Source organism: Saccostrea cucullata, unplaced genomic scaffold (genome assembly GCF_032062105.1).
Source record: "Saccostrea cucullata isolate Sc308-1 unplaced genomic scaffold, CSIRO_AGI_Scuc_v1 ctg1642, whole genome shotgun sequence".
In the NCBI taxonomy this organism is placed as follows: Eukaryota; Metazoa; Mollusca; class Bivalvia; order Ostreida; family Ostreidae; genus Saccostrea; species Saccostrea cuccullata.
In genome coordinates, this window is record NW_026924794.1 from 41,878 (window position 1) to 51,862 (window position 9,985).

At 32.8% G+C, this 9,985-nt stretch overlaps 1 protein-coding gene across 1 annotated transcript; it reads left to right on the plus strand.

The window, feature by feature from the left end:
* The first annotated feature begins 1,808 nt into the window (after positions 1-1,808).
* On the plus strand, positions 1,809-9,276 carry LOC134267316 (acetylcholinesterase-like). Its single transcript, XM_062749538.1, has 4 exons — positions 1,809-2,186; positions 2,444-3,998; positions 7,201-7,394; positions 9,102-9,276. Exons 2-4 carry the CDS (start codon positions 2,470-2,472, stop codon positions 9,239-9,241), a joined length of 1,863 nt encoding a protein of 620 aa, XP_062605522.1. The 5' UTR covers positions 1,809-2,186; positions 2,444-2,469; the 3' UTR covers positions 9,242-9,276.
* The last annotated feature ends 709 nt before the right edge of the window (positions 9,277-9,985 follow it).

Here is a 9,985-nt window from a genome sequence, read left to right on the forward strand (position 1 = left end):
GCATAAAAGATGGCACTGTCCCAATTATTTTCATTAGAATGAATTTTACAAGAGCGCCTTCTTACGTTTAATAATAGTTACCTTTCATATAGAGGAAAGTTATGCACTTCTTGTAGTGCTTGGCTGCACTTTGCAAGTGCTATTCATTGATTATTCAAAACTACGTGGTTTGTCGTATATATCTGCTTAAAGAAATTCAAGGGTAATGTGCTATCTTACAATGCAATTATGATTAATAGAATTCTTTTTAACTGAAAATTTTGCGAACAAACTCTCAATTTAAAGTTCATCTTACCGTGCTGGTTAAGATACAGTAGTTATAGTAAGCATACTATCTTTTATAGTATGCATCCTATCTTCAAAGTATTTTAATGGATAACGATTAAGCAGTTTTCCAGGCGTCATTCTTCACCTCAATATTGCGCTCAATTTTGCGCGTTTTGTCTGTACTTGCAACGGCGAATTCCTTAAAACGAACTTTATATATGGTTCTACAGATATAAGTCCAAGTAACACAATTTATAACTCTCAGAATACCTAGCAGAGTTCTATCATACAATTGTACTTCACTATAAACCTGGATCTTTTTACGTGATGGCATTGAAATAATCTCGCTATAAACTTAACCAAGATGCAATAATCTCACACTAGACACAGTATTTCTGATTTTTGATTTTTTCAAATACAATATGGATTAGCTCACAAGCAACAGATTTATAATTTTCTTTTTTATCAGAATGTACCACTGAAAATCAGAGTATAGGACGTACTACTTTCAAAAACTTTGGAATCTTGGACGGAAATTTTTCGTGATAAAGGAAGGGGAGTTTAAAAAAAACTTTCATGTTTAAATTATTTTTCAAGGTTTTTTCAATAAAAATTATCGCATTTGGAGAAAATCAAAATATGTAAAGCTGTGTATACAAAACACATCCGGGAAAGAGTTATTTATTTTATAATAAACAGAAATTACTAATTTAAAAAAAAAATACATCATTAGCAAAAAAAAAAAGATAAATAAATAAGTCAACTCTAAAGACACAAACAAACACAACCACCACCATTTTTAACAAGTGAGTATACTCTTTGTGATATGTTGTGTGTGTTTATATGATTTTCATTCCGGAGTTATATTTACACAGAAACCAAGCTATGATGATTGTATTCTCGTCTGCCCAAGACGTCAATCGTAAACACCGTATGAAAAAGTCAGCAACCACCGCCAAATATTCCTAGATATGTGTCGTATTTGACGGATTCCTCTGTTGCTGAGGCAATCATTTAAACAACCAAGATATCATTATTTGTTTGCTTGGTTTTATGATAAATTACTTGAAGGCTATTTAACACATTTCTTCTTTTTTATTATAAAGTAAAAAGAAATCAAGCATACTTCAATAACAAAATAATGTAGTATTCGAAATAAAATCGTTGCTAGATGTAATCTAGGGAAAAAAGGTTTTCGCCAGAATGACAAAAAAACCCTTCAGGGTTATATTTATGTTAAGGCTTATAAAGTCAAGATCAGATTCAATAATTTAAAAGTACAAGATTGATATTAAACAATATGTTGAGATCAATTATTCCAATGGTACTTGCATTTTCAACTGTATAATCGACCTTTAAATGTTTGTCTACTCTGATTAAAACAAAATCTGTGCATACATATATTCCCTTAACCGATATTTTGGAATCAATACCTAAACATGCATATGACCCAAAGAATTCAGAGCCAATATTGGACACACAATGTACACATAATGAAGGTGAAATTCGTGTCATATTTTATCTAATTTTCTATTCCTCAAATGCAGTATACAACTAAATGAAGTATTCGCTTCTATCGATAGGGTTGCTACCATACTGCATGAAGCCCTCACAATGATTCAACCCGCGCGTTGGATCCTGGCGTTCCCTCGCAGTTGATTAGTTAACACTATGCGTGTTTTGGAGGTAAAACTCAACAAAGAGAGAGGTCTTTAACGATTTTCTTAATAATATAGATTTAATTACAAAGCCGAGGCCATGGTATAAGTAATGGATGTTAAAGAACTTTAATAATCCATTTTTAGATGTGAAAGAGAGCGCCGTTGTCTTTCAAATAGGATAAAGAGAGAGAGAGAGAGAAATCTTGAATGTGAGGATTTAGTTTATTTGATTTTCCGTGAAGGAGATCCTTATTGATGGTAGGTATTTAAAGTTATATTCAATGGGGATGTAAAATTATTGTTAAGAGATATTTAAGATAGTTGTTAAAGTGCTTTGAATTGATTTTAATTCAGTGCAACGGTATTTCTCTCATATTAAAGCTGCCAAATATTTTTATCTCTTTTAACTTTACCTATACAAGGTCTTTGGTATATGTGATGTATTTGATTTGGATACAGGTTTGACAGTAAGACATTAAGTTCACATTTTATAATTTCTTTGCATTGTTTTTCAGACCGATGTCGGTACTGTGATGACGTCATGGATATTTGGGACCTGACATTCTTCGCTGCGACCATGTTTTGGTCTTGTGACATAGTGTCAGCATCACATCATGAATATACAGAACCTGTAAAAACAGACAAAGGTAGTGTCGTGGGTTTAAGACAGCGTATAAAGGGATTTACTTTAGATTCTTTCTATGGCATTCCCTTTGCCAAACCCCCCGTAGGAAAATATCGTTTCAAACACCCCCAGCCCCCAGATCCGTGGACGGAAATAAAAAAGACCGTGGATCTTCCTCCAGCATGTATGCAAATCTTTGACAATACTTTCCCAAATTTTACGGGAGCCGAAATGTGGAACCCAAATACCCTAGTGCAAGAAGACTGCTTATACCTCAATGTGTGGGTCCCTAAAACGACAGAGTCCAGAAATAAGTCTGTGATGGTGTGGATTTACGGTGGTTCATTCAGTTATGGATCTATATCGTTAGACGTTTATAATGGGAAATATTTAGCGGTAGAAAATGACGTCATCGTTGTATCTATGCAATATCGAATTGGGTCTTTGGGTTTCTTTGTTGGTTCAAGTCCAGAGGCTCCGGGAAATTGTGGGTTATTTGACCAGCTTTTGGCTCTGGATTGGGTACAAAGGAACATTCATTATTTTGGAGGATCGCCTAATGATGTCACGCTATTTGGTGAAAGTTCTGGAGCAGCATCTATTGGTCTACATCTTCTGTCTCCTCTTAGTCGTTCAAAGTTTCAGAGAGCAATTTTACAGAGTGCGGGTCCAACAGCCCCGTGGGCAACTATTACACGTCAAAAAGCCATGGAAAGAGGCAAAACACTGGCCAAAGCATTAAACTGTGAAAGAGATTCTGAAATGGAGATGTTAGAATGCATGAAAAAGGTAAATGAATCACAGTTTCCGCAAAATGATTTTATACTGGATGCTAACATTCTCCAATTTCCCTTTGTACCTATTATTGATGGAGTGTTCCTAATCGAAGACCCTGAAACTTCATTTAAAAATGGAAATTTCAAGCGTTGTCCGATTCTTACAGGAGCAAACACAAATGAGGGATCGTATTTTTTAGCCTACAGTTACGGAGGAGTTGTATTCAATAAATCACATAGTAGTCCAATAGACATGGACCAATATAAAGTACAGATGAAAAAACAGTTCAGGCACTTTCCACAACATCCTACAGAAATCAACAAATTCGTTTTGGACGCAATAAGATTTCAATATACACCATGGAACAACCCCCTTGACAATTACCTCCTTCGGGATGGAGTGGAGGCGGCGGTCGGGGACTTTAATTTCGCCTGTGCCACTGTCGATCTTGCTGGGGAGTACGCAGCAGCCGGGTTAAATGTGTATTATTACTTGTATGACCATCGATCATCGGTGAACCCTTGGGGTGAGTGGATGGGGGTAATGCATGGGGATGAGATCATGTTCATCTTTGGACAACCCCTGGACAATGATTTTGAGTATGAGACAAAGGAGAAAAGGCTGAGCAAGAAAATGATGAAGTATTGGACAAATTTTGCCAAAACTGGGTAATTATGGAATGTGTAAAGCTACTCACGATGAATAAAACTGAGTAAGCTACTCAGTATTTTAGATTTAAATGAATGATTCAAATACATGTATAAAATACATCTTAAACACAAATGGCTTGTGACCTCGGCTAGAATTGGCGTGCGGCAAATTTTTTTTTCTCCAGAAATGTATTTTACAATTGCTCCTCTGATCAATAAATCCCCATAATATAAACATACCAAAAAAACCAAAACCTTAAGGGATAGAAGAGATTCTTTCCATTGTAAATTATCAGATACCGGTATAACGTTGTAAACCCTTACAATGGTAAGCTTAATCCCTCAAACATGAAAATTTTCTGGCAACCTAAGATTATCTTGCACTGTAATAACACTGCTTTGCGGGTGCACAAGCTTCAATGAATTACGTATAAACGGTGTAGCTTTGATTATCTTACAATTTGTTAGTTCGAAGATTTGATTTTAGATATCTATGACATTTATTCTTTAAAGATTACATAAAAATGAAGGATGCAAGAGAGTAGAAGTGCACAAAAACCATTAATTTTTTTCTAATCCTTCACAAATAGAGAAAAAACTTTCAATATGAATTCAATAGTGTGGAGGGGGGGTGTTGACAGAGAAGTAGAAATATGCAGTTCCAAAAATATCCAAAACCCATCATACTCAGAAGCCAATGACTTAACGATTTTTACAAGTTCATGTAACCAAAGGCTTCTCCAGTGTCTCCAAGGTTCATAAATCCTGTAATTTTACTATAAAAATATTTCTCCATGAATTACAATAAAATAACAATGGGCATTATCCTGGGGTTGTAATGCAAACAAGTCCCATGTCCTACCCCGATTCTTAACATTTATATGGCATTGGGCAAGTGCTTTCAGCAATGATAGAAGAAATATTTTATAGGTTTTTTAAGCATTGCTCATTGATTATATATATAGATTTTGAAAATCACAGCTTTAAACCAGATATACCAAAATTACTTTGGTGAAGTCTTCAATGGTTACAAATAACGTAATCCAAATTATGTACCTTTGTATATGAAATAGGTATACACTGAATTCAAATAATCTGGCATTCTCCGATCATAGCTTTAGACGTATATGAGGAAGTGTTTAAGCTTAGAATATAAATCGTTAAGTTTAAGGGTTAAAGAGTTTACCTAACAAAAAATAGCAAATTTGTATGAAAGCTTATTTTCAAAAGGACCTTCGTCCAACAATAAATATTATCAAGTGCGTGCATAGTGTACAATCTATATTCTTTAAATAAATTGGGGAAAATTGCAGATGCAAAGTTTGCTCAATTTTGCTGGATCCCCGCGTCTATATACCGACACAAAAATATTTACATGACATGAAGTCCTCGACAAATTCAAATCAAAAGCCTGAAAGGCTTCAATGGCGTCGAACAAGAAAAACAATTTCAAAAGATCTGCAGATAGGTATATGAGGTAACATAATAATAAAATTAAAAAAAATAGTCTTAACACATATACAGTATAGGGCGTTATAGCCTTGTGTTAAAGGGTTAAAGAGTTTATTCCTATATCAAAAAATAGCAAATTTAAATTATTTTAATTAAGCCTTATTTTCAATAGGATTCCTTACAACCGTCCAAAAATAAATATTATCAATTGCGTAGGGCGCGGTAAACAAATGGAGGAAATGGTACAATATATATTCTCGGATAAAATTGGATAAATTAAAAGCAAAGCTAAGATTAAGAAAAATCTTTATAGTCTTGTTGTATTCGTGTTTACTTTGTAATTATTTTACCAAAGTTTGTATTACATTAATCTCCCAAAATTTTGTCATTCAACGGATCCGCAACAACCATAACGTTTTTCTTGGTAAAAATTAAACATAATATCCGACATAAAAAATATATTCAAGCTATTATTCATTGTGAACGTTTTGAAAGAAATTGGTTTACAGCTGTTGCTATTTTCTATTGCGGATGCATCCAAATTCGTAAACCTAAGCAACGATCCAAAAATATTTCTCTCCTTTCCGTACAACTTGAAATGAAATCAAAATAACATATGGTGTATGATTAACGTATACCTGCCAAAGAACAAAAAGCCAATAATCTATGCCATTTAACCTATTCAGCAAATTACGATACACTTCAGATTGGTCAGGTTTTAATAATGAATTAATGTCCTGTCTTCTCTTGTAAATTATATATTATATATCAAATATGTTTCCTTTTTGATATATAACGACAAAAAAAATTATTTTAAATATTCAAAGATATATGTTATAGATAAGCTATAATTATAGATCATTGATTATCTAATCCAAAGCCTACATGAGTTAAGCACGCTCAGGTTTATTTTTACTCATAAATCAAATTTTCGCCTCAAAGCAGTAGGAAATGGATATTTATAAAACCACATTTAGTTTGTTATACCTCTATGTTCGCAATCATTGATCTGAACTTTACATTCTCGAAAAATGTTTTTTGGTGAATTATAGTGTAAAGGAGGCTATTTTGAAATAAACTAAAGTCTAATATTTTTTTATCCAGGAAAAATCACTAAAATTTGATTCTTTTGGGGGAAAATAATCGTGTGGATATTATTCGATGTGATTTTTAAAATTTAAATCCAAATTTTGCAAAATTAAGTGAATTTAGAGAATCTTAAAGCCTTTGATAAAATTTATTCTTTTGAAAATACGTGTGGATATTATATGATTTTTTAAAAAAATCCCAATTTTGCAAAATTAAGCAAAGAGATTCTTAACTGATATATAGTTGAACATATAAAAAAAATGTGTAAAAAACAGAGATATGCTCGAGTTTTTTTTATTTCAATCGCATTGAATTTTGAATAACTAAGTATTCGAGAAAGTTTTCAAACAACTGCTTTTTCACAAATGCCCGTAAATTGTACACTAATGGGAATTTGCATAAAAAAGAAAAGTTGCCCTCAAACTCCGTATTGCTAAACCAACATTCATTAATCTAAGGAAAGCCTGTCCTTGCGTTTTGATATATTTTTACCACGTGAGAGAGAGAGTTATTAAAAATGTTTCGATATTTTATTATTTTTCTCAATCCTGTTATAAGTGTTTTGATCTACGCATCTTAATGTACTTATTTATAAATATGTAAGGGTGAAATATTTCCCAAACAAGCACTTTTCTAAAAACACCATTGACACTTAAATCTAAATGATTTTTTTTTTTAGAAATCCGAATAAAGAACCTAGTGAAGAGAAATCCCTGGATGACTGGCCAATTCACACATACAAAGATCGAGAATATATTGTACTGGACACAAAATTCCACGAACACAACAAAAAACCAACTATAAAAAACGCATTCAAGGTCAAAGACTGTGCATTTTGGAGGGAATATGTACCTATGCTGATGCATACAACAGGTACGTTTTTTTTTTTTTTTGAAGAATTTATCATAAATTTTCACCTCCCACTCCTGTAATTGTTATAACTGTGTTTTATGACTCCGACAGTATATTTTAAAAAAATATTTCAACTAAGTATTTTGATATTTTGCATATTTCGGACTTACTTAAAGGGTACTCAATTAATACGTTACAGAAATCTTTAAAAAAAAATAAATAAATAAAAGAAATTGCACTTTACAGGCTTGTTTGTTGCTGAAGCACATATTAATCACGATTTGCTCTCATTTTACAATGTAAAAAATTGATTTGAATCAAAAATGGCTTTTTAAAAAAAGATGAATTCGTCAAATTCCCAATTTCTGCAAAAATTCCGACGTCCTTTGACCTAAATCTCTCATTAACACTGTGAATTGATAGAATGAAGCAACTGCATGAAACAGAAAAGAAAACGATGCTGAAAAATCTACTATTCTTGTTCTATTCTTTAAATAATTACTTGGTATCTTCCTAAGAATAGTTCATTTGGCTTTTGATTTTGCTGCCATTAATTCCCTTCGTAACAAGTCAGTTTGCAACTAACGGCTTGATACCCGAATGGCGTGTGATTTGGAGTGTTTACTAATACTGAGTGAAGACTTTGACTCCTTTCATCATAATAGGTAAGTTTGATCTTCAACTATTGCAAATTTTAATTTGAGCTGGTAAAATTTCAATCACTTTAAAGATGAAGTCCAAAGAGGGTGAGCAAAATGCCTTGAGCTTCAAATTAAAGTTTTGTTTAATATGTTATTTTTTGTTAATCGAAAAAATATAATACACACTTTAGGTTAATTTTTGAAATAAATAGTTTTTTTTTCTTCAATTAAAATTCATTCAAAAACATGTTTGAAATTATCATTTTTCGTCTCTCGGGGAATTAGCCAAATCTTTGTAAATTTACCAATCAGAATCGTGTATTTTTCAAGTAACTCAGAATTGCGTCATTTGACTGATTTAGAGTTCAGTCTTTTTACACAAGAACTGAACAATCAAGTATTACATAAAGTGATGTTAATATGCGATTTTTCATTTAAAAGTAATAAAAGTTCTTACTATTGAAAGGTATGGAATTATAACAAGCAAAACATTTTTTCTGTGGAAAATCTCTTCTTAGATGTTGAAAGAAATGTGCTATAACGTAAGCTAAAAAATTCTTAGAATCTCGTTTCTTTCATTCGAGACTAACAAACTAATAAAAATGCTATTTGTGACAAATATCGGAATTTTAGTCACGTTTGTGATATGACGCATGACTAAATGGACTACAATTTTATAAAATATTTTCGAAAGATACGAATATTTTGTCATAAATCGTAGCTGTCGCATTTCTTTTTCCAAATTTTCATAAGGTTACAGTTATATATACGGTCGGGTGTAAAGTTTGAAACAAGGTTCTGTCAATATTATCCCACTGCAATAGTAAAGAAAACTTTCATTTCATACTTGTACTTATAAATATCCAGATAGTTGGAGATCTTTTATATAGTCTTTCCAAAGAGAATGTGCATCATTGAATCCACTACTAGTAATTCTCATTTTCAATTAAACTAATTTTCTTTTGCTATCACTAAAACAAAAAAATTTCTATTAAATTACATGGGACGCATATAATGTTCATGCGTTTCTTTTAGCCTCATTTTATCTGGAATAGGATGTTACAACATTCTTTTTTCTTATTTTCAGCAAACATGTCGGACGTAGAGCGAGAATGGAAGTTAGAATTTTACCAATGGAAAACAAATTATATGGTTCAATGGCAGAGACAGTTTGATGAGTTCGTTAGAAACTACGAAGATCGACTACAGTCGTGTAGTGCTCCATAGACACAGGGTTAAACGATTAAAAGCAAAACATATCAAACATATTGTTTTTTGTGTTGTTCCTCATTTTGCAAAGTATTTTGTTCCTTAAATTACTCAACTGGTGTATGAATGGCTGAAATATTGCGGACTCGGCGTTAAACATTAACTAGAACTGTCCAAACGGGACAAAATAACCCCCGCTGGGTTTTTTCAGAATTAAGTTTTTCCATAATAAAGATATGTATCACACATGAATTATGAAATTTTTCTTCCAGTGACCTTAAACTTCCCCAAAAGACCTTGGGTCAAGGTCATGACATACCCTTGGGTCATGGGCAATCTTTGTGTAGAATGAGAACTTACCAAGTTTATCAATAAGAAAGATATGGACCAGACATGAATTATGAACTTTTTCTTCCAGTGACCTTGAACTTCCCCAAATGACCTTGGGTCAAGGTCATGACAAACCCTTGCATCATGGGCAATCCTTGTGTAGAATGAGAACTTACCAAGTTTATCCATAAAAAAGATGTAGACCGGACACGAATTATGAACTTTTTCTTCCAGTGACCTTGAACTTCCCCAAATGACCTTGGGTCAAGGTCTTTACACGCTCTTGGGTCAAGGTCAATCTTTGTGTGAATTGAGAACCTACAAATTTATCCATAAGAAAGATATGGACCAGACACAAATTATGAAAATTTTCTTCCAGTGACCTTGAACTTCCCCAAGTGACCTTGGGTCATGGTCATGACACACCCTTAG

Bases quoted from the DNA above. Each gene is read 5' to 3' on its own strand.
- LOC134267316 (XM_062749538.1), top strand. From the start codon at position 2,470: ATGGATATTTGGGACCTGACATTCTTCGCTGCGACCATGTTTTGGTCT. The intron at 3,999-7,200 runs GTAATTATGGAA...TTTTTTTTTTAG, and splicing joins ACAAATTTTGCCAAAACTGG to AAATCCGAATAAAGAACCTA. The intron at 7,395-9,101 runs GTACGTTTTTTT...TCTTATTTTCAG, and splicing joins TATGCTGATGCATACAACAG to CAAACATGTCGGACGTAGAG.